The 19,773-nt window shown below is 35.8% G+C and overlaps 1 protein-coding gene across 4 annotated transcripts in view; it reads right to left on the bottom strand.

Moving 5' to 3' along the window:
• Positions 1 to 998: 998 nt before the first annotated feature.
• CPEB4 (cytoplasmic polyadenylation element binding protein 4) overlaps positions 999 to 19,773 on the bottom strand; it is a 58,900-nt gene continuing 40,125 nt past the window's right edge. For 2 of the 4 annotated variants that reach the window (XM_032403736.1, XM_032403738.1), the window contains 7 exons: positions 14,101 to 14,124; positions 12,202 to 12,375; positions 8,726 to 8,815; positions 8,230 to 8,348; positions 6,687 to 6,801; positions 5,405 to 5,586; positions 999 to 2,948 (listed from right to left, as the gene is read on the bottom strand). In XM_032403736.1, coding sequence (XP_032259627.1) covers positions 2,721 to 2,948; positions 5,405 to 5,586; positions 6,687 to 6,801; positions 8,230 to 8,348; positions 8,726 to 8,815; positions 12,202 to 12,375; positions 14,101 to 14,124 — 932 coding nt within the window. In that variant the 3' untranslated portion in view covers positions 999 to 2,720. The remainder of the gene's footprint in view (positions 2,949 to 5,404; positions 5,587 to 6,686; positions 6,802 to 8,229; positions 8,349 to 8,725; positions 8,816 to 12,201; positions 12,376 to 14,100; positions 14,125 to 19,773) is intronic. The other 2 variants (XM_032403737.1, XM_032403739.1) reach the window with 1 other exon arrangement.

The following is a 19,773-nucleotide window of genomic DNA, read 5'->3' as shown; positions in this document are numbered from 1 at the left end:
CAATTTATTAATATTAAAAATGGCTAAACATTCACCAAGAATGTCTGCGTTATGAATAATTTTAAAAACTTAGTAAGAAGCTGTAGACAATTCTGTTAAATTTCTACCCTATGCTTATGCATTTAATTTTTTTTTCTTTTTAGGAACTACAGTGTTATCTGTCATTCTCATGCGAATTGTTTTCCTTAATTTGTGACTTTACATAGACTATTTCTTAAATTATAGGTGCACCAATAGCTGGTGCTGGGGAAGGATGTTTAAGCAACATGCTTTCTCTTCTCTGCAGACTCGAAAATAGCATTGCCAGTGCACAACAGCCGTAATCTAAACTGTATGCAGAGCACTGAAATGTATAAAAAGCAGAATATAAGAAAATAAAATTTATTAAAATTATTTATATTAAAAAATGAAGTATATGAAGATCTCTCAGTAATAAAAGTACAAAAAGCTACTCTTTGCAATATGAAAAATTGAGGTATTGCATAAAGAGATATCCCGTCAGTGAAAAGTGTGCCTAAAAATGTTCACTGTTGGAAAAACAAGATATACAAAAGTAGTGCATAACAAATATACATTATGTGCATGACAAAATAAGTTAGCTACAAAAACACTGTACCGAAATTCAGCAGGTCATGTACAAAGGGAAAAATTATTATTCAAAGCTAGTTCTCAAACAGTGTTATTTCTCGGTAACTCATCACACCTGTTTACTGAGTAGGACCAGCACAATAGCACACCCCAAGCCACCTACAAGCATTTAAAAGAATAAAAAGAGGCAAATGAACATTTTGATTAGAATTATGTAGTTCAGGAGAAAAGAAAAAAAAGTCCCTGACCAGCTACACAAGAGCACCCTCCATTCGCATGACTGCTTTCAGTATTTGCAGGGAATTCTTTAAAAGCAGCTCCCTTTCTACGTTTGACCATTAGACAGCATATGCCTCCATTTTGACCTTTGGAACTTAACAGGTATATAGTTCATTAAAGCCTGTATTAAAAATAAAGGCCTGCTTTTCCTAGCGATAATCAGTAGGGGTCATCAGCCAGGTGGTTCCACCTTAGTGCCGGGGCAAGTCTTTGGTTTTGAAGGATCCCAGATGGTACTGTTAGGTAGCACAACTAGCAAGATTGCCGTTAGATTTTTTTTTTTTTTTTTTTTGATGTTTTGCACACTGGTAATCATCCTTTTAATGGTGGGTAGGGCATTTGATAAGAGAATGTCAATTAAAATAAAAGTTACTTCCATGACCAGGGCTTCAAGAGACTATTTTAAATTTACTCCTGAAGCATACCGTTCAACACATAATAACGCCTTTCAAAGCTAGAATTTTATTTATAATAAAGCATGCATTACTTGATGAAGTTGGCACTTCAAACACTGACTATGTCCCATGCTAAGTTCTGAAACGGTAATGTTATTTTATTTTATAGGAAGAGTAAGATAAACATACGTACCTTTGCACAGATTTACACAGTTACTTAGTTCAACAGTGCAAAACACTTTGCAACTACTTGACTTTTTTTTTTTAACTTTTTTTTTTCATTTTCTATGTTACAACTAAATTACAGGATACCCAAAGTAACTTTAAATCTAAAAGTAAGCCAATCAACAGCCAATTTGTATATTGGTTTTGTTTTCCAGTTTGGGCTACAATTGTACTATAACACAAAATCAAAAACGACATCCTTGAGGTATCTCTAGGTCCGTTCTGTTCGGTCTTGTTTTTGAACGTCAAAATGGAGCAAAGGCTGACACCTGATGAGTGTTCGTAAATTAGGATAGAGAGTTTATACAGAACATCAAAAATAAAATTTATACATTTGTTCTTCAGGAGAGGAAATGCTAGTTTTCCCACCAGTTGTCATTAATTCTAGCTTTGGTAGGTTTCCTGGGGCTGTGACCGGATAAGGAAGTTTAAAAAGAAGTAAGTGCACTCCCCTCAGCAGTAAATTTACCCAATTTTTACACTCTAGTTTTAAAAATGGTTGAAAAGAAAATCAACCTAGCTCTGCCTACTTAACTATTTGTTGTCTGATGCAGTTACTGGTAACTCGGAGGCGTCATGAAATTCTATTCGGCCTCTACACCCTCACAACTTTTGTTTTAATGCTGCTTCAATCTTGCTCATGCATTTGTGTTTGCTTTAACATGCTCTTTCCTGTTAATAATTGTTAACTTCCTCCACTGCTGTTAAATGAATAAAAAAGGGGGGAGGGGGAAAAAAGAGAGGCAAAAAAGAAAGAGAGAAAGGAAAAGGCAAAAGCACTTCTCTGGGGGAAAAACTGTGTCAGGACAGACTGATAGTGTTATCGGTGCGTGGTTAATTTTAATAAAAGTATTCTTATATGTTATATTATTAACAATAATTTAATTAAAAACCCAAAATACTCTATTGTTTCATTTCTCTTTTAATATTTCTCTTTCTCCTCTAAGAAAATGTTACAGGAAGTTTGGATCCTCTTGGTCTCCAGCACAACAAGAGAACAAAACTTCCATGCAACACGATGGCAATACGAAAAAGGAGTTCTTACATATTGTTTTCAGTGACACAAGAATCTACAAAACGCCTATATTATAGGTCATTCTTTTCATTAGACTATTGTTAAGTTACGGGCTGCTACAAAAGGACATGCCAGCGTGAAGAGGTTGAGGAAGGGGTCAGAATTAACAGAAGAGTGCACTTATTCTGAGGCCTGAAAACGAGCGCTGTAGTTACCCTTTAGTTCCAGCGGAATGAAATATGTCGCGGACGGTCACCGCCTTCCTTCACCAGGGGCTTGTGGAATTCCCTGCCAGCACGAGAATGAATAGCAGCCCAGCAATATTCACAGTAATACTGCAGACAGGTAACATTAGCACAGAAAAATGGAGCAAATTTTCCCCCACAACGGGCCCCCTGACATTCATCACACAGCTGATCATCCAAGACATATGGCTTAACTTCCACCTGCAATTAAAAATAAAAGAAATGAGTTTACGTTTTTTAATGAGTGGCCCAGGCAACTCTGACTATGGTGCGTACATTTCCATCCACTGTCTGAGTGACTCTATGCCAGGGTGCCCAAAAACAAGGGTCAATAGTTCTTTTATTGGAATTAAGATAATCCATCTTCTCAGAACCTGGTAAGGTTTTTATACCCATCGTCTTACATTTCTGTCTTATTAAAAAGCCACTTTTCAAAGGAAAATGGGATTCTACCAGAAATCAAAAAGGGAAGCCAACTGTTTAGAACATTATGAGATTAAACCCACAGGACAGTATTTATAGGCACAAACCATCACTTTAATTAGTGGATCTGGATTTTTGTCATATGTGGAATTATAATGTAAACAAACCACCTAAGAGCTTCCCAGTTCCACAAAACAGCACTTCAATATTCACATCAGAGGGAAGATGCGTGGCTTCTGCGTCATAAGCTTCTAAGTTGTAATAAAGCCTGGGTCAGGGTTTCTATTTACAGTGTACACATCTTGGGTTATAACCACAAACTCAGAACTCTGAGAAAACAAGATTCAGCCATAGTACTTACAACCTAAAACCTTGCTTTGTTCTTTGTCAGTAAGAATGGTTGACTTCAGTCTAAAACTCAGAGGTGAATTTATACAACTGGGTCTGTTCCAGTGTTCAATAGGCCAACCTGTCATTTGGGTCTCTCAAGCATTAAAAATAATTTGGCTATTAATTCACCAGTGAGAAAAGAGTAGGTTATTTTTACTCTTGGAGAGATTCATGGCTAACTTCCCTTATACCAGGCTATCACTACCACTGGTGCCATCTCGTTCCGACAAGGAATCCTGACAAAGGTTAGCTGTGAACAAGACGAGTGCATGAAGACAGGAAGAGCAGACAAAACTAGAGCATTAGCCTTCCGGCCCTGAGGCCATTCCATAACATCTACGGAGTGGCAAGAACCCTGGTCAAAGATCTGATCGCAGAGGAATACAAATGAAGTCTGCATTTCCAATGACTAACCTTACACCTCTGACACCTTTGTTGGGACGAAGCAGCAAGGCAGAAGACCCTGCTTACACGGATGTAGGAATGTTTTAGTGTGAATAAAAAAACAAGTGGGCTTGTTAATGTATACTGCAACTGGTCTTGCCGTCTTCCTCTGTGTTTATAATAGAATCTATACCTTTCTTTTTATAGATTCACAATATAGTATAATATCCACTATAATCTTATATTTTATACTGACACTGAAGTAGCATACACATGAAATGAAACATAAGCAGTAAGTGTAAACCACTATTGACTTGATAGTTTCTACATAATGAATTGAGAACAGCACAATACAATCAATCAATAAGGACTTTTTTGAGCACAATGCCTCAGAGTGTTGATATCTAAGTCAGTCCTAATGAAAGTGCCAGTCTCCCATGAAATAAGGAGCTGACACCAGAATATAAATCAACGCATTGCTTCTTTCATCAAGAGAGTCTTTCTACGGGGAGGAAAAAAAACAAGTCAGCTGAACTAAACATTTTACTGCTTACTAATGTAGCTGATTCACATTCTGGTGTAAATTCCTATCTCACCACAAGCTAGTAACCATTGGCTGCCGGCCATCGATACCCAGGCCACACTTGGAGTAGTATCGGTATAAGATACACTTATATCTATCAGAACATAAACTCCTGAGGACAGGGACTTCTTGTCCTAGAGGCTAAAACATTTGTTGAATGCATGAAACACAAAGATAAGAAATAAATCTGTGAATGCAAAGAAATAAGATGGACAATGGAACACAGAGTTTCAAATACAGTACCTTAGAAAACAGAGGAGAACACTATCTCTGAGGTTTTCTCCAGCTTTTTAATTCAGAAGCTAAACCAACAAAGAGGAATTTAAAGTGCTGAAAATAATGCTAATTACTACCTAATTTCAGGTGGTAGAATACACTACAAATAAAAAGATTATGATTTCTTCTACTTAATTTCTTACAATGAAATATTGCTAAGATATGCAGTCCTACAAGTGAATTTATTCAGTCATTTGTTACATAGTACACTGGAAAAATAGGGCTTACTGAGGTATTCATGATCAAAAAAAAAAAAGGTCAGGAGATCTCAAGGGCATTGATGTTTGTACTTGATATAATGATATTTACTGAATGACTGACTAACTGAATAAATGAATGAATGGAGGCGATAGCTTAGGAGATTAAATTGCCCCGAGTAAACTGATATAGCGTTCTGGTTAGGCTACTCAAAACACGAAGGGATAGAAAAAATTCGTAGGAATCCTTAGATGTATTACAAAGCATACACCTAATTGGTCCTAGAGGCATAACTGTCAGCTGCCAATTTTACTGTCATATAAAATCCCCCCATTCCAATCTTGGTAATGACACACTGAGAGGGCCATTTCTAGAACTTTCTGGAATATAATCTACGACTTACCCGTTTATCTATCTCTCCATGCTGCAGCTGAACAAAGCGGGCACTGATAGCAGCTATGTAACTCTGTTGATTAGAGAATGCAACTCGCCCAGCGCCTTTTGGGTATTTCAGCTCAGGGTCGGTATCAATCCCAGCATAGCACACACCTCCATACAGACGATCCATTATCATGGCAAGCTCCACTAAATGAGAAAGGAGCAAAGAGGGTATGTGAAATCAGGAAAATCAGGAAAATCCATCTAGTTCACCAAAGGTTTCATCTAAAGCAGTTCATCTGTATTCTGAGCTCATATCCTTATTATAATAATTACTAAATCAATCATTAATCTTTAATCTTTTAAGTAAGGGCAGGTGCTCTGCTGGGTGCTTCACATATGTTCTCTTTTCACAAACAACCCTAGGAAGTAGGTAGTAATTTCCTGGGGAAATCGAGGCACAGATGGTTAAGTGACAGTGCTGGGCTCAGCACCCTGGTCTGTCTGCTTCTATACCATGTTGGGACACCATACATTTACAGTTAATAACGTATTGCTTAGTATAAACAATCATGTGAACACTAGAAAATTGATTGGCAGACTTTGTGTGGAGGTCCTCCTAGATTATCATCATCAAATCCTTGTTACCTTTCCCTACAGTCTAGCTATTCACCAATTTTTTATATAAAAACCTGAAATAATGAATGTATCACGTTCTCCATGAAATGTTACAATTTTGAAACTGCATTCTTGTTCATTTTATGTTTTTTTTTTTCTCACTTATACCAATAAACCTCATTTTACTTGAAGTTAGGGATGAAATTTCTCCTGTAAGTACTACTCTTAAAAATACGATGCACTGCTGAGAACCCTACTGTGTTTCGGAGCTCAGTAAATAGCTGGTAAGCAAATGTGGGCATGGGAAACAAACCCTGAAATTCTTGACATATAATCTACTCTCGAAGGGTTTTTCCAGATGATGATGAGAATGATGCTCAACACCACACACAGCACTTGGCACCACTTTTTCCCACTTAATCCTCAGAACAATTCTATATGAAGCAGATACACTTACTACTCCATTTGACTGATGAGGAAATTGAAAATTAGGGAAAATAATTTGTCCAACGTCATTCTACTATTAACTGGGAGCAGAGCACATGAATTCAAACCCAGATACTTTGACTCTAAAACTCTCGCTCTTGGACATTAACTCAAAATGCTCCTGGAGAATTTTCCTAAAAATCTTTATAAGGTATTTCTTATACTAAAGGGTAAAGGGGGTATTTCTGTTTGTTTCATCATACCAGCTCGTAATGGTCGAGGAACACCACCAACAAATATAGTTTTTCGTGGGTCAAGAGGCTGTGAACCATCCATCACAAAGTCACTGTCACTGAGATTCCAAGGCCGAATCTGTACCTAGGGAGCAGACAAACCGAAATGTCTCATTTTTAATGCAGACAATTTATGAGGAAATAAGTTTAAAATTATTGCAGAGTATTTTTAGAGCAACAATAATCCACATCATTATAAATCAATAAAGCTATAAAATTAGAAGACTTACATATAGCGTAGCCCAACCCTTCATTTCATTTTTAAGAGTAAACCAACTGATTTTTTAAGTGAACCATTTTTAAGTGAACCAAAGTGGAAAGTTCAATTTTTATTATCTATTATAAGCTAAATCACTAACATGTCCTTAATCACTAGTAAGTCAATCAGCTATTTCTCAAATTATTTGGGCTTCTATCTTCCCCAATCCCTCAATATCCACATAATGTAAGTTAGTACAGTATTTGATGTTGATCAGAATATAGTGCTAAGTAAACTAGGATTGTGTGTCCAATCCTACAAACACAAACTGCTCCTGATACTAACAAATCTGTTGCATTATTTCAAAAAGCATTTCAAAGTAAAAAGGTATATATTTGCAGTAAACTTATGATAAAACACTTCAATGTGTCCACTGCTTTAGTCAACTAAGAATCGTGCACCTTATTTTTATTGTTTGCATTTATTAATTGTTAGAAATGCCCACACCAAAGGCTATGAATGGGTTCATAGTAGGATATTCCCAATATGCACATCAACAAAGTCCTAAGCCAGAGGTCCCAAATTCAAATACCTATGGGGACTGCAAGGGAACACAAACAAGTCAAGTATAGAGAATTTAGGCCATGGGAACTCTGGGAAAAGTGTTCCGGACTTAGGCAATCCCAAGACACCAAGAGGAGCTCCATTAACTATTACTTGAGCTGAACCCATAGGCACCTCCATTCTGAACTGTACCCCATTACTAGATCTGGCTGAGTGATAATAAATTGTTGATTTGCCAGATTCGTCCAAATAGGCCAGTTGCTACTATTCCTAAAGACTAAATTTTATGACAAAAACTTTTTCAAAAAGAAAAAACAGTATGCCATGTACCTTTCTGTATATACAAAATTCATTTTACTTTGGGAGAGTACCATGAGCAAAAAGTTAAGAATAGTATTGGGTAAAATCTTGAACAAAGAGAGGAAGGAGACAGACAAATATCTATTTGTGATTTTTGAGTTCTATTATTCAGAGGAAATTCAGCTACTTTATCTTTATCAAATGCATTATCAAGTTAAATCTTTTAATGGTAAAGACTTACCACTATTTTAATTAACCAAAAAATTCAATGTCAAAATAATGTGTGTCAATAATATAGAATGTCAACATTATGAGGTTGGCAACAACAGCATTTGTAAGTAGATTACAAACACATCAATTAACAGATACATCAAGATGTCTGTGGGTTTTCAAACAAAGCAGAGATGAAGGCAAAAATAAGAAGCTATTTTCATGTTAGACAGCACTCACTGGCTTATCTTTGATAGTGGGACTTGACACACACAGGTAGAGTTTTCCATCTTCTTCAATACATGCATCAATCAGAGCCTGAACAGAGCTTTCATCTTGAAAGAGCAGGAATGCATAGCCTGATAAAAAGGAAAAAAAAAAAAAAAAAAGGCTTATTTGTTCTCTAATTTTTTTTTAATTCTTCAACAGAAAGGAAGTATAAGCTGAAACTAAGGAAGGGAAAAAGAGTAAAAAAAAAAATTAAGAAAACTTAAATCTTCCTAGGCAAAGTCTGATAGTATCAACATTAAGTTCAGTTTGTTATCTTGAAACATCTTTTAAAGTAAAATTAAATTTGAACTGAAAGTATGTATTAGGTATAAATTTAAAGATGCATTTGGGAAAATATAAGTTTAACAATGGAAAATCTTACAGCGGAGGTAAACATTTATGAAAAGGCTAAACATTAAACAATATAAGGATACACTGTACATGTATACTGAATCTTGAGAATTACCTTTAGGAGGAAAATAGGATTTGCTCTCTGCTTTATGAGGCCAATCCACAATCAAAGGGCCAAAGCGACGAAAACTAGCTGTGATCTCATCTGATGAACAACAAAGCAAAGCAAAAAAAAGTAAATTTAAATATTTCTATAATCATTTTGGGGAAGTAGTTTAGAAAAAAACAGTTTCAAATCTATTATTTACAAGAACAATACAAAGAACTCCTGTATCCCCTTCACCTAGATTCCCCCAACTGTTACTATTTTACACATTTGCCTTCCCCTTCTTCCTTCTTTCTATCTCTATGTATGCATGAATCAACCTATCTACCTACCTACCTACCTATCATTTTTTTTTTTCTAACGTGACACTCTATAACCCAGAAATAGAACCACTGGCACCTGCTCAAAGCAAGGTCATTTCCTCATATATTACCATGTAACCTTCCCAATCAGGAAATCAATATTCATACAGTATTACTCCCCAATTCACAGACTCCATCCAAATTTCAAACTATCCCAATAGTATCTCTTTTCCCCTTTCTGATCCAGAATCCTATCCAGAACACACAATACACTTAAGATGTTCTGTCCCTATAGGGTATCCGTACTCTTCACTTTTGGAACAGCTTCTCACTCTTTCCTATCTTTTACATATTTGACAGTCCTAAAAGTATAGAGGCCATTCATTCTGTAGGATGACTCCCAGCCTGTACCATTTCCTCATGACCAGACTCATGAGTAGACTATAGGAAAATAAATTTCCAAAGAACTTCTGGAAAGAGTAGGTAAGCATGTATAGATAAGACCTGGGAGGAGGGCAGGACAGAGGAAAAGAAGAGATGGGGGATGTGTTCAAATTCCAAGCTGGTAGAACTGTTTTCCTCTCCTCCAGATTGTGAAAACAGTACAGTCTGCTCTGCTCTGCTGCCTGTTTCTGCAGTACCATTTAGCTCATATAAGAGAGACTGGTGAATAGAGGAATGAAATCACTATAACCTGGAAGCTGTCCTGGTTCGCAAATGATTGTTCCTGGGCAAGGTGAGCTAGCATAGTGGGAGTAGAATTATAACCTTCATCAGGAAGAGAAAAAGCCCCTCACTTGTCTGATATGCAGGCAGGAGCCCTCCTACTCTCTTATAAGGAAATAAAAAATGAGCACAGCAACCAGGGCTCTCTTGCTAGAGAGGCACACTCCCAACCTTGCAGGGCTCTCATCTCCTGGGAGTGTGCACTTTCTCAGGTGCTCAGAGGTCTGGTTACATCTGCACTGCCTCCAAGCCTGCAAGCCAGCATTTCTGCTCTGTTGGTTTTGTGCATTTTCAGTATTGCTTGAGGCAGCTTCTAACCACACTGAGCTACTTGCCTGAATTGTCCAAGCTATTTTCAAGGTATTAATTCTCTTTTTGTTAGTGCTTCCGGTACAAAGGTCATTGGGTTCTAAATTATTTGCTTCCTACCCTATTTCCCCAGAAACCTTATACTCTTTAGTGTATAATTCTACAGAACACAATATTCTCAGGAATACATATTTTACATTATAGTAGAAAGGTCTGTCTACTTCAATTGCTACTGATTTATCAATATGCTTGATGATTATCGTAATTCCCATTAATTTTGCTCAGTTTATACCATCTCCTTTGCCAGACTAGTCATATTTACCTGTGCTCCTAAGAATTTTAGAAATTGCACATTTAAGATTGCTCAGTAATTTTCCAAAAAGATATAGACTATCTGGGCCAGAGAAGGAGTTTATTCCAGGCAAGGTCAGATAAAATTCAGTCTTTGCTCTCGTTTTGTATGTAAGCATATAATTCATTCATTAAACACCATCTGGGCTAAAGACTTGACTTTCAAGGGTCAAAAAAACAAGAATCCACAGTACTAAGGAAAATGAGAATTCCAGGTAAAGAAAAGAGCAGGCCACACCCAGGAGCTTATTAGAGAGGCCAATACTGTGACCACACGGTCAGCCCAGGATGAACACTTTGGAAAGCCAGGTCCTCTGAGAGCAGGATGAAGACTGATTCAGTCTAGCCTGAAATCCCAACACAGCTTCCACCCAAGACAACTGTTCATAGATTAAACAAAACAAAACAAAAGAGAACTGTGTTTATTTCAATCTTTGGCTTTTTGAAAACTTTGTCTCAACCTTCCAAAAGATTGACCATCTTAAGGAAAATGAAGTGACTCAATACATTTAATCTCAGTCTAAACTGGAAGTTATTAAAACCTTATTATTAGACCTTACAGGGTTTTAGAGAAAACGATTCTATTCTCCATAACATTAATTGGTTTATTGCCATTTCCATTTAGGAAACCAAGACAAAAGAGATTAGGAAAACAACCACCACCACCACCACCACCACCACTAAGGATATATGGTTGCTATATGGTCTGCTACTTGCGTTTTAGTCTGAACTTGAACTAGGGTCACTTAGGCCCACAGATGCAGAAAATATTGCTGAACAACTAATCCTCTAAACCTCTGGCTGGCTCCTAATGCAGATCTCAGCTCAAATATCACTTCCTTAAAGAGTATTTCCTTGGGACACCTGGGTGGCTCAGTCAGTTAGGTGTCCAACTCTTGATATCAGCTCAGGTCTTGATCTCAGGGTTATGAGTTCAAGCCCCGCATCGGGCTCCACACTTGGCATGGAGCCTACTTATAAATAAATAAATAAATAAATAAATAAATAAATAAATAAATAAATAGAAAGAAAGAAAGAAAGAAAGAAAGAAAGAAAGAAAGAAAAAAGAGGCTTTCCTTAACCACCTAATCTGATACCCTGAATCATATCATAAAATAGTGCAATATCACGCTATTTTCTTTTCAATACTTACTCTCTGATATTTTCTTGCATGATTACACACTTTTTATCTGCCTTCCCCTGCTAGAATTGAAACTCTATGCACACAAAGACTTTCTATCTTGGTTATACCGTAAACAAGCCTAAGAACAGTGTGTGACTTTTAAAAAGCCTGTAAGTATCTGGCAAGTGAAAAAATACTCAGAAAATGATAAAACTCTTAAGATTCCCTTTCTTGTGGTACAACTTTAGGGTTTATTTTTCAAAAGTTCATCCTTAATCTAAGAGTTCAAATTTTCAATTAACTACATTTCTGGAGCAGGTAGGAAACAAACAGGAAAACATACTGAATCTGGCCAAGGCAGCACACACAGACAAAAACGCAGTAAGCACTATGTTTGCCCACAACAGAACCCCTGAGATGGGTTTCCCAATGACAGTTACTCTTTTCATTTAATCACTTGCTTCAGCTGGTTCCCAAAGTCCTGCGCCCTTTCCGTTGTAAACTAATCTTATATGCCAGGATAGAAAGACAGGACAAGAGAACAATGCAATCAAAACTGAATACCTGGAGCCAGATAAGACTGTTATTATAATAACAGCAACCACTACCTATGAGTTAGCTACTATGTGCCACAGTCCAGGCACTGTACAGTTAATAGTTCTTTGTAAATATACCTTCATCGATGTCAGGAGGTAATCCGCCCACAAACACCTTGCGAGAATATCGTTCCACTCTTTCTCCATTCTGGTGAGTGAAGCAGTGAGGTGAACCCAGGCCACTATGAAGAGGTTGATCCCCACGGCCATCATCCAAAAATCCATCTTCCATTGGAAACAGTGAAGACTGACCTGGAATAGAAAGCAGGAAAAAAAGCTAACAGCACATGTTCCTTGCCATTGCTGATCTTACACAAGAAACAAAGGAAACAGCAGATTCAATAAAACGGCTTTTATTTTTCTCACTGAATAACGAATCACTTAGATATGCTCTTGAATTCCCATCACTTTGAAGTCTTAGTGGAGTCAGAGAGAAAGTACATGGTTAAATAGAAGGCTGCTCCACTATCCCCCTGGGATCCAGAAACTTCAGTGAGGTGAAATGGAAGTACAGGAGGAGGGAGCACTCTTTTGAAAGCCGTTGGCAGTAGACCGCATTGCCTTGGCAGGGCCCCAGGGCCACAGGCAGCCTAGACATGTACACTAAGGATTAAATTCGACTATCAGATGCTAGATCACTTAAATTTTTTTAAAACACAAAATAATATAGCCTACCCAATTTCCTCTAAGACTGTCCTTAAAATGAACAGGTCCATTTTTAAAGTGAGCACTCATCTTGGTTTACCTTAATGGGATATAATCAAATCCCATTTATTGCTGTTATCCAACTTCAAGGCCTAGTATTAAAGAGTTTAAGATTTTTAGGCATGCTAAAGATTTATTTTTTTTTAGTTGAGTAATTAGCAGCTGCCACTAGTGCTATCTAATTCTAAAAAGTCGTCATCAAGTTTGCTGTTTGAAAATCCTATCATACAGAATATATAAGCAGAAAAGACCAGAGATGCCAATGTGGTTAATATTATTCCCGTGTTTACCTGACAACAAAATATGAACTTTGGAAATCATAAGCAAAACACGGAGCTACAAAAAACCAGAATCTTTCAAGCACTGTTTTGTCACTTGTCAGGCTGGCCAATTTACTTCTAGGTACTACATAAGGAGTTTGTTAATGGATCCTAGAGAAATGTAGCTTCAGTGCTCTTCCTTTACTGAAACACTCCAATGCCTTTGTTGCCACACTTGTCTTCCTTTCAGCTTTCCTAACTAAACACAAGTAATAGTATATTTGTTATGAATTTACCCTACAAAACTCGAGTTATATAATGAAGATAAAAAAGGACTATAAAATTGGAGGTTATTTCCTAAATAATTTTTAAAAGTCACTTACATTTGAAAGTTGAGCTATTTGACTGTCTAATTTACTTGCTTGTAAAAAGGCAAGTAAATTAGACAGTCAAATAGCTCAACTATCACAGGCGGCAAAAATAAGGTTTATTCAGGCACCTCTAGGAAATGATTCTTTAAAATTCTCTAAAATTTCTAGAGCTTTTTCCCCCAATGTTTGAAATTTATAGGAGTAGTCACTTATTTAGCTAATCGCATTTTAAACCAAGTGTATTATGCTGACATAGTAGAAAAAAATAGACATAAGGTATTAAAGTATAACTGAGCTTCCAATATAATCAAGTCACACTATATTTTCCTTTTTAAAGATCCTTAATTTTTTTTCTTCCAAGAAATTCCTTTCAGAAAAGAAAAAGGTGAAATAAATCTTCAGATATAAGTAAGTTGAGTTTATAATACAGGACATTATTGATTCAAATCCAGATCCTACCATTCTGACTCCTTCAAATTAGAAAGTCTGTAATTTTAACTATGACATACAAAGTATGTATGGATCAAAGCTACGTTGCATTTCCCCCTCCCCTCCTTCCCCACAAGGGTAAGAAATTGAGCAAACTTGGGTCCTCTCCAAATACAACTGGTACATTCAAAAGTTAGAAACAATAATGTTACCTCTCCTTCGCCCATATGTCCTTGCTGCATGTCAAATGAGAAAAAAAAAAACAACCTTTCAAACATTGTCAGAAGAATCAACTGTGATTTCATCTACCAGCTTTTGAAACTGAAAAAAAAAAATTGGCTATGTTCCTCATTTCCTAGTAAATGTCAAAAACAAGGAATTTGGATGGTGAGAGGTCAATTTAATGCACGCTTTTTTTTTTTTAAGTTCTTCAAGGACACTGTAAAGCTGTATTGAATTTTACTTGTGGTAAGATAAGTAGTTGGCTGTAACTGTCACTCAGGATCCAGACTAGTATGACACTAAGGTAATATGTAACACGATCTAAACCAATTCCTACCACACTGATCTTAAATGCTCCCAGAATTCCCTGCTAACTAGCAATTCAGTAAATATTTCAATATTTAATTCATGACTTTTTCACCACTACAGGATAAACAGCAATTTTACACCATGGCTTTATGATTAATCCCTAATAAAGAAAATCATAACAAATGAACTCTTTAGGCAATTTATAAATTTCCTTTTAGCCAAAGGAAGTTTCTTGTCCCTTGTCAAATTTTCCACCATGTCCCAAATGCTGAAAAGTAAAAGGTTTGGCATTTTATTGCCAAGTAGGTTACAGCTAAGAAGAGAAAAAAAGTATATAATACAATATATGTATTTCCCTGAATACTTGGGAAATGGCAGTAGAAACTTTAAATCAAGAAACTTTTGAGAAAATGTCTTCCCTGAAACAAAACGGGCACTTATAAGCCCAGCTTGTCCAATTACCTCAATCCTATTCAACAAACATTGCTTAAATGCCTGATCTTGCTAGGGACTATGGATAAACAGCACATGGCCCTGACTACAACAGAACTAGCAACCTTAAATGCCAGACAGCCACATAAGCAAATAATGACAATGCAGCATACCTATTGCTATTGTAGTTATATGTTAGGTACAAGAACAGAGGAGGAGAAGCAACTGGCTCTGATTAAAGAATCAGAGAGGGGAGTGTGGCATTTGAGGAGGAGATGGGATAGCATTTGAGACCTTAAGGAAAAAAACAGAGAAAGGGCATTGCAGGCCTGGCAACGCAGCAAATAGGGGTGCTATAATGTTCAGGGAAAGATGCCTAGAACAGAAGCATACGGAACAAGTGAGGGCTTGGCTAGAGAGGAGTGTTCGAACAGGAAGCTGGGAAAGATTCCTGAGTTAGAAGGTGTAGCACCTTTAAGAAGTCATTATTACAGACTGGTCAGGGTTTTAATTCTTAGCCCACTAGATAAATGCTCAATATGTATAACTCAGTTATAACTGAGTTGTAACTTAGAAGGACCATGTGCATATTTTCCAAAATGAAATTGTGTTATACCAAAATACATTTCTCCCATTACTAGATACATTGAATTTTCACCAAAGTACTTGAACAAATGGATTAAAACCACATAATATCTCCCTCAGCTAGGATTTCACTTTGCTAGAGGTCTTAAATTTGGGGGGGGGGGGGCAGGTATTTTCTCAGTCAACCTGACATAGGCTAAAAAGACAAAGATACCATAAAAACAGATGCTTAAGAACATTCTATTCCTATGACTGCTTCAATGATAAGGGAGTTTGGGAAAATAAATTATTTGAAAATTTTGGTTCTGTCAATCTTAAAAAGTTGATTGATGCTGCTTAGATTTCCAAGAAAAAGGATATTTGAAAAGAATGGAGACTTTTAAAAGCTACAAAATTAACATAAAATTCTCATAGCTTCCATTTATCAAAAATAACTAGTTTCAGTGCTACAGATTAAAGGCAAAAATCCAATAAATCTCAAATTCTTTAAATATGTTCTTTCAAACTTTGATCTTGTGCCACATAATTAAGCTGCTTAATCTAAGAGAATTCATGGTTAAATTCTGAAAACTACCTAGAAATGTTTTCCCACATTGACAGAAAATAAGTTAGAGGTGTACAATGCTTACAACCATAAAATCTGCCAAATCAGAAAGGGAAATTAATATAAATTAGTATCAAAAAATAAAAAAATGATATTCTGAAACACAGAAAATGAGTGTTTAATTTTTTTACCTCTACTTATTATAATGCTGTTAATAACTATACATTATTTTCAGTGTAGATTTTGACATGACATGTATACAGAAAAGTACACAAAGCATAAGTACAGAATTCAATGAATTTCCGATAATATGAACATACCTATGTAACCAGAACCCAAACAGTAACAAAATGATAAATGGTGCCCCTTCATCCTACACGTGAAAGATGTACTAAGCACCTTTTCCCCAACTATTTCAAATTATACTTGGCTTAAGATTATTATGATGACATACTTGTAACACAGATCTTTACCACTTTACTGAGGAAAATGTCAGACAGATTTCCAATCTCATGATTATCAACTGTTGCATATTATTTGATGGTTCTGAAACATCCAAGGAAGTGGCAAGTTAAAAAAAATAATTCACTTTAAATATGTTTAAAGAAATCTACATTTTGGAAAACTTCCAGCTAAGTTGGCTGAAATAAACTCTGCCCAGATCTTTCCTTTAATTACCAAAGAGTACACTGTTAAAAACATTTTTAAAATGCATGCTGCTATTGAATACAAATCTTCTAGTAGCCATAGGATTTAAAATGACTACTATTTATACATTCATCTTTTATTTTTATTTCTTAGTTTTTACTTATGAGGTCCTCGATAACTTCATATTCAGTACTAATATGATTCAAGAATATTCTAATAGACTGGAAATATTCTACTATAAATTTTTATAATTTCTGGATGCATGTTGCTATTAGATCTATTGAAAAGCACTTTATTTTCAAAATGTCTTCATAAGATTGCTTACAAATATCCTATATTCACCATTAAATTCCCTCTAGTAAAACATTTTACTACTCTGGGATACTATATTTGCAAAGAAGGTACAGAAAGACTTTTCAGATCTTTTTTAAATATATATTATATCTATATATATTTCATTATAAAAATGAAGATACTATTTTTCTTAGAAAGTATCATTTTCTCACTTGTTATACCATTTGTTAAAATCAAAAAGAAATAAAGTAGCCATAACAGCGATACAATCGTAAGAAGTAAATACCTAGCATGCAGCCATTTTAAGAGTGGCACATATTCACGTGCTGATATCTAAACCTCTCTAAGATGTAGATGAGTTTTCTACGTGTGTATTGTATGATTCATTATTGTGTACATGTAGAAATAAAGAAAATATAAGCAAGTATGTGGGAATAAGCGTAAATCTTTTTTCTAGAAACAACCACAAGAACCTTTAGAGAGAAAAACTGGCATGGGGAAGGAAAGAAGGATTTCACTTCTTGATTTATCCCCTTCTGTACTATTTACATTTATTAACTATATTATATTACTACACTTGTTCACAGACGTTTTTTTGTTTTCTTCTTGGTACTTATGTTAAAAACAAACAAATGATATATTAAAGAAAAACATCCTTTCCTACATGAGAAGACCTAATCATCTTTGTAAAGAAGATGAGGGCTAAGATATTACTAGATTTTAGTAGGCAATGAAAGACTGCCCATACTCAGGCTACTCTGGCCCACTTCAGGCCCTCCATCTACCTCTCATTGCCCCCAAGCTGAGAAAGCAGATAGCAATTCTATTTGGAAAAAAACAAGGGGAGAGGGCTCAGATTAAAAGATGTTATCAAATAACTGATTTTTTCAGTAGGACTGAAAAAAAAAAGTATGTAGGGGAATTAGTTAAATTAGTAAATCATTTAAAAAGATGTAAGTCAAAGACTAGAAGCTAAAAGGAATTAATCTGTTAACAAAAGAATAAAGATGATAGAACCAAAAAGTAGACAATCATCATAAAGACCAGGGCATACAATTCAACAAAGATGCAAAGAATCATTTTATTTATTTAGTTATTTATTTTTTTTGTTAAATGATCTTATAAATCAACCCATAATGTAATGGACTGACTCACTGTCACAAAATTATTTTAAATATATGCCTAGTAGTTGAGATTTCATATGTCACATTGGCTTGTGTTTATACTAACTTGGTGGTACAATATTCAAAGAATGTCAATAAGATACAATAAAGATGAGATAAAGATATTATTTGTAAAGAGCTATCTTAGGAAAAAAAGGGCAAAGAATGGGACTCTAGTTTCTCTACATCCCTAACCTTCAGTTTTTTACAAAAATGGAGAGCTGATCAGAGAATAACAAAAGATACCCTATGTATACATGATGACCACACAGTCAGATGTTCAGTAAGTAGTAATTTTTTCCTTTCTGCAAAAGTAAACTCCTGTGTCTATATTCTGAGGTTGTCTTCAATAATTACTCAGCTTTTCATTACTATTCTAAGGCTAACAATTGCAGAGCACTTTAGAATTTACAATATGTTTCCATATTATCTTTTTCATGAAGGCATCTTTCAACATCCTCCTTATTGTAGCAACTAGATCCACACTATATACATTTTCAGTAAGTGACTATAATGTACATTTCTCATGGGTAAATTATACCCTCCCCCCTTTCATAGATTTCTGTGTACCACCCCCAACCCTTAAGCAAACAATCTTCCTCCTTCCATTCCAAAGAACTATAATTAAGAGTTGTTCTATGCTAACCTTTTTTTAAAAGATCTCTTAAGTAATCTCCTCCTCTGGGACAAGCAAATATTTTAGTGGATGCTTCCAAGGGAAAGACATCCACAGAGAAAAGGAAATACATACATAAATCTGTTAAAACCTAATATATTTTGCTGTTATTCTATAACTTCCCCTGCCAGAGGTTTCATTTTTGAAGCAGTTAATCCTATGGGCTAACACAATGTAATGGAAGGTGGGAGATAAAAGGACCATGCACGAGCACTTTTATACAGAGGCGGCTGGGATTGCATGTTAGTTTTCTCAGGCAAACTAAGTTTTCAAGATGGGTAAAAGGAAAATTAACCTTTCAATCTGATGTCTGTCTCAAAACTACACCAAGACATACCAAAGGAATCTGAGGTAAGTCTGGCCCAAGCTTAACACTCCTTTCTGACTTGGCTGAGAAACTGAGTCAGTTTCAGCCTTGTTTTTCATAACCATAAAATGGATGTTCTAACTACATTCCTATTACATAAAATTTACTAGGAAAAGGTATGTGATCTGGGATGAATTGTGCTTCTTCCTCAAAATTCATATGCTAAAGTCTTAACCTCCAGAACCTCAGAGTAGGACTGTATTTGACAACTGGGTCTTTGAAGAGGTAATTAAGGTTAAATGAGGTCATGGAGGTAGGCCCTAATCCAATATGACTGATGTCCTTAAAAGAAGAGATTAGGACACCATTCATGCACAAAGGGAAAATCATGTGAACACAGAGAGAAGACAGCCATCTACAAACCAAGGAGAGAGGCCTCAGAAGAAATCAACCTTGCTGGCACTTTGATCTAAAAACTTCTAACCTCCAGGACCAGAAGCTCTGAGGAAATAAATTTCTGTTTAAGCCACCAGTCTGTGGTACTTAAGGCAGCTCTAGCAAACTAATACAGCATCCAGAAAGTAGCTACGAAGTTTGGTTTTTTTATACACTTAAAATCCAAGGATTTCCCCCAAGAATGTCCTCTAAAAAAAAAAATCTGTAAAACTAATAACAGTGATGGATTGAATAATTTCCCCAGAATGT

The sequence above is a fragment of the Phoca vitulina genome, unplaced genomic scaffold (assembly GCF_004348235.1).
Source record: "Phoca vitulina isolate PV1807 unplaced genomic scaffold, GSC_HSeal_1.0 scaffold6, whole genome shotgun sequence".
NCBI classification, from domain to species: Eukaryota; Metazoa; Chordata; class Mammalia; order Carnivora; family Phocidae; genus Phoca; species Phoca vitulina.
This window is presented reverse-complemented; position numbering and strand designations above follow the sequence as displayed.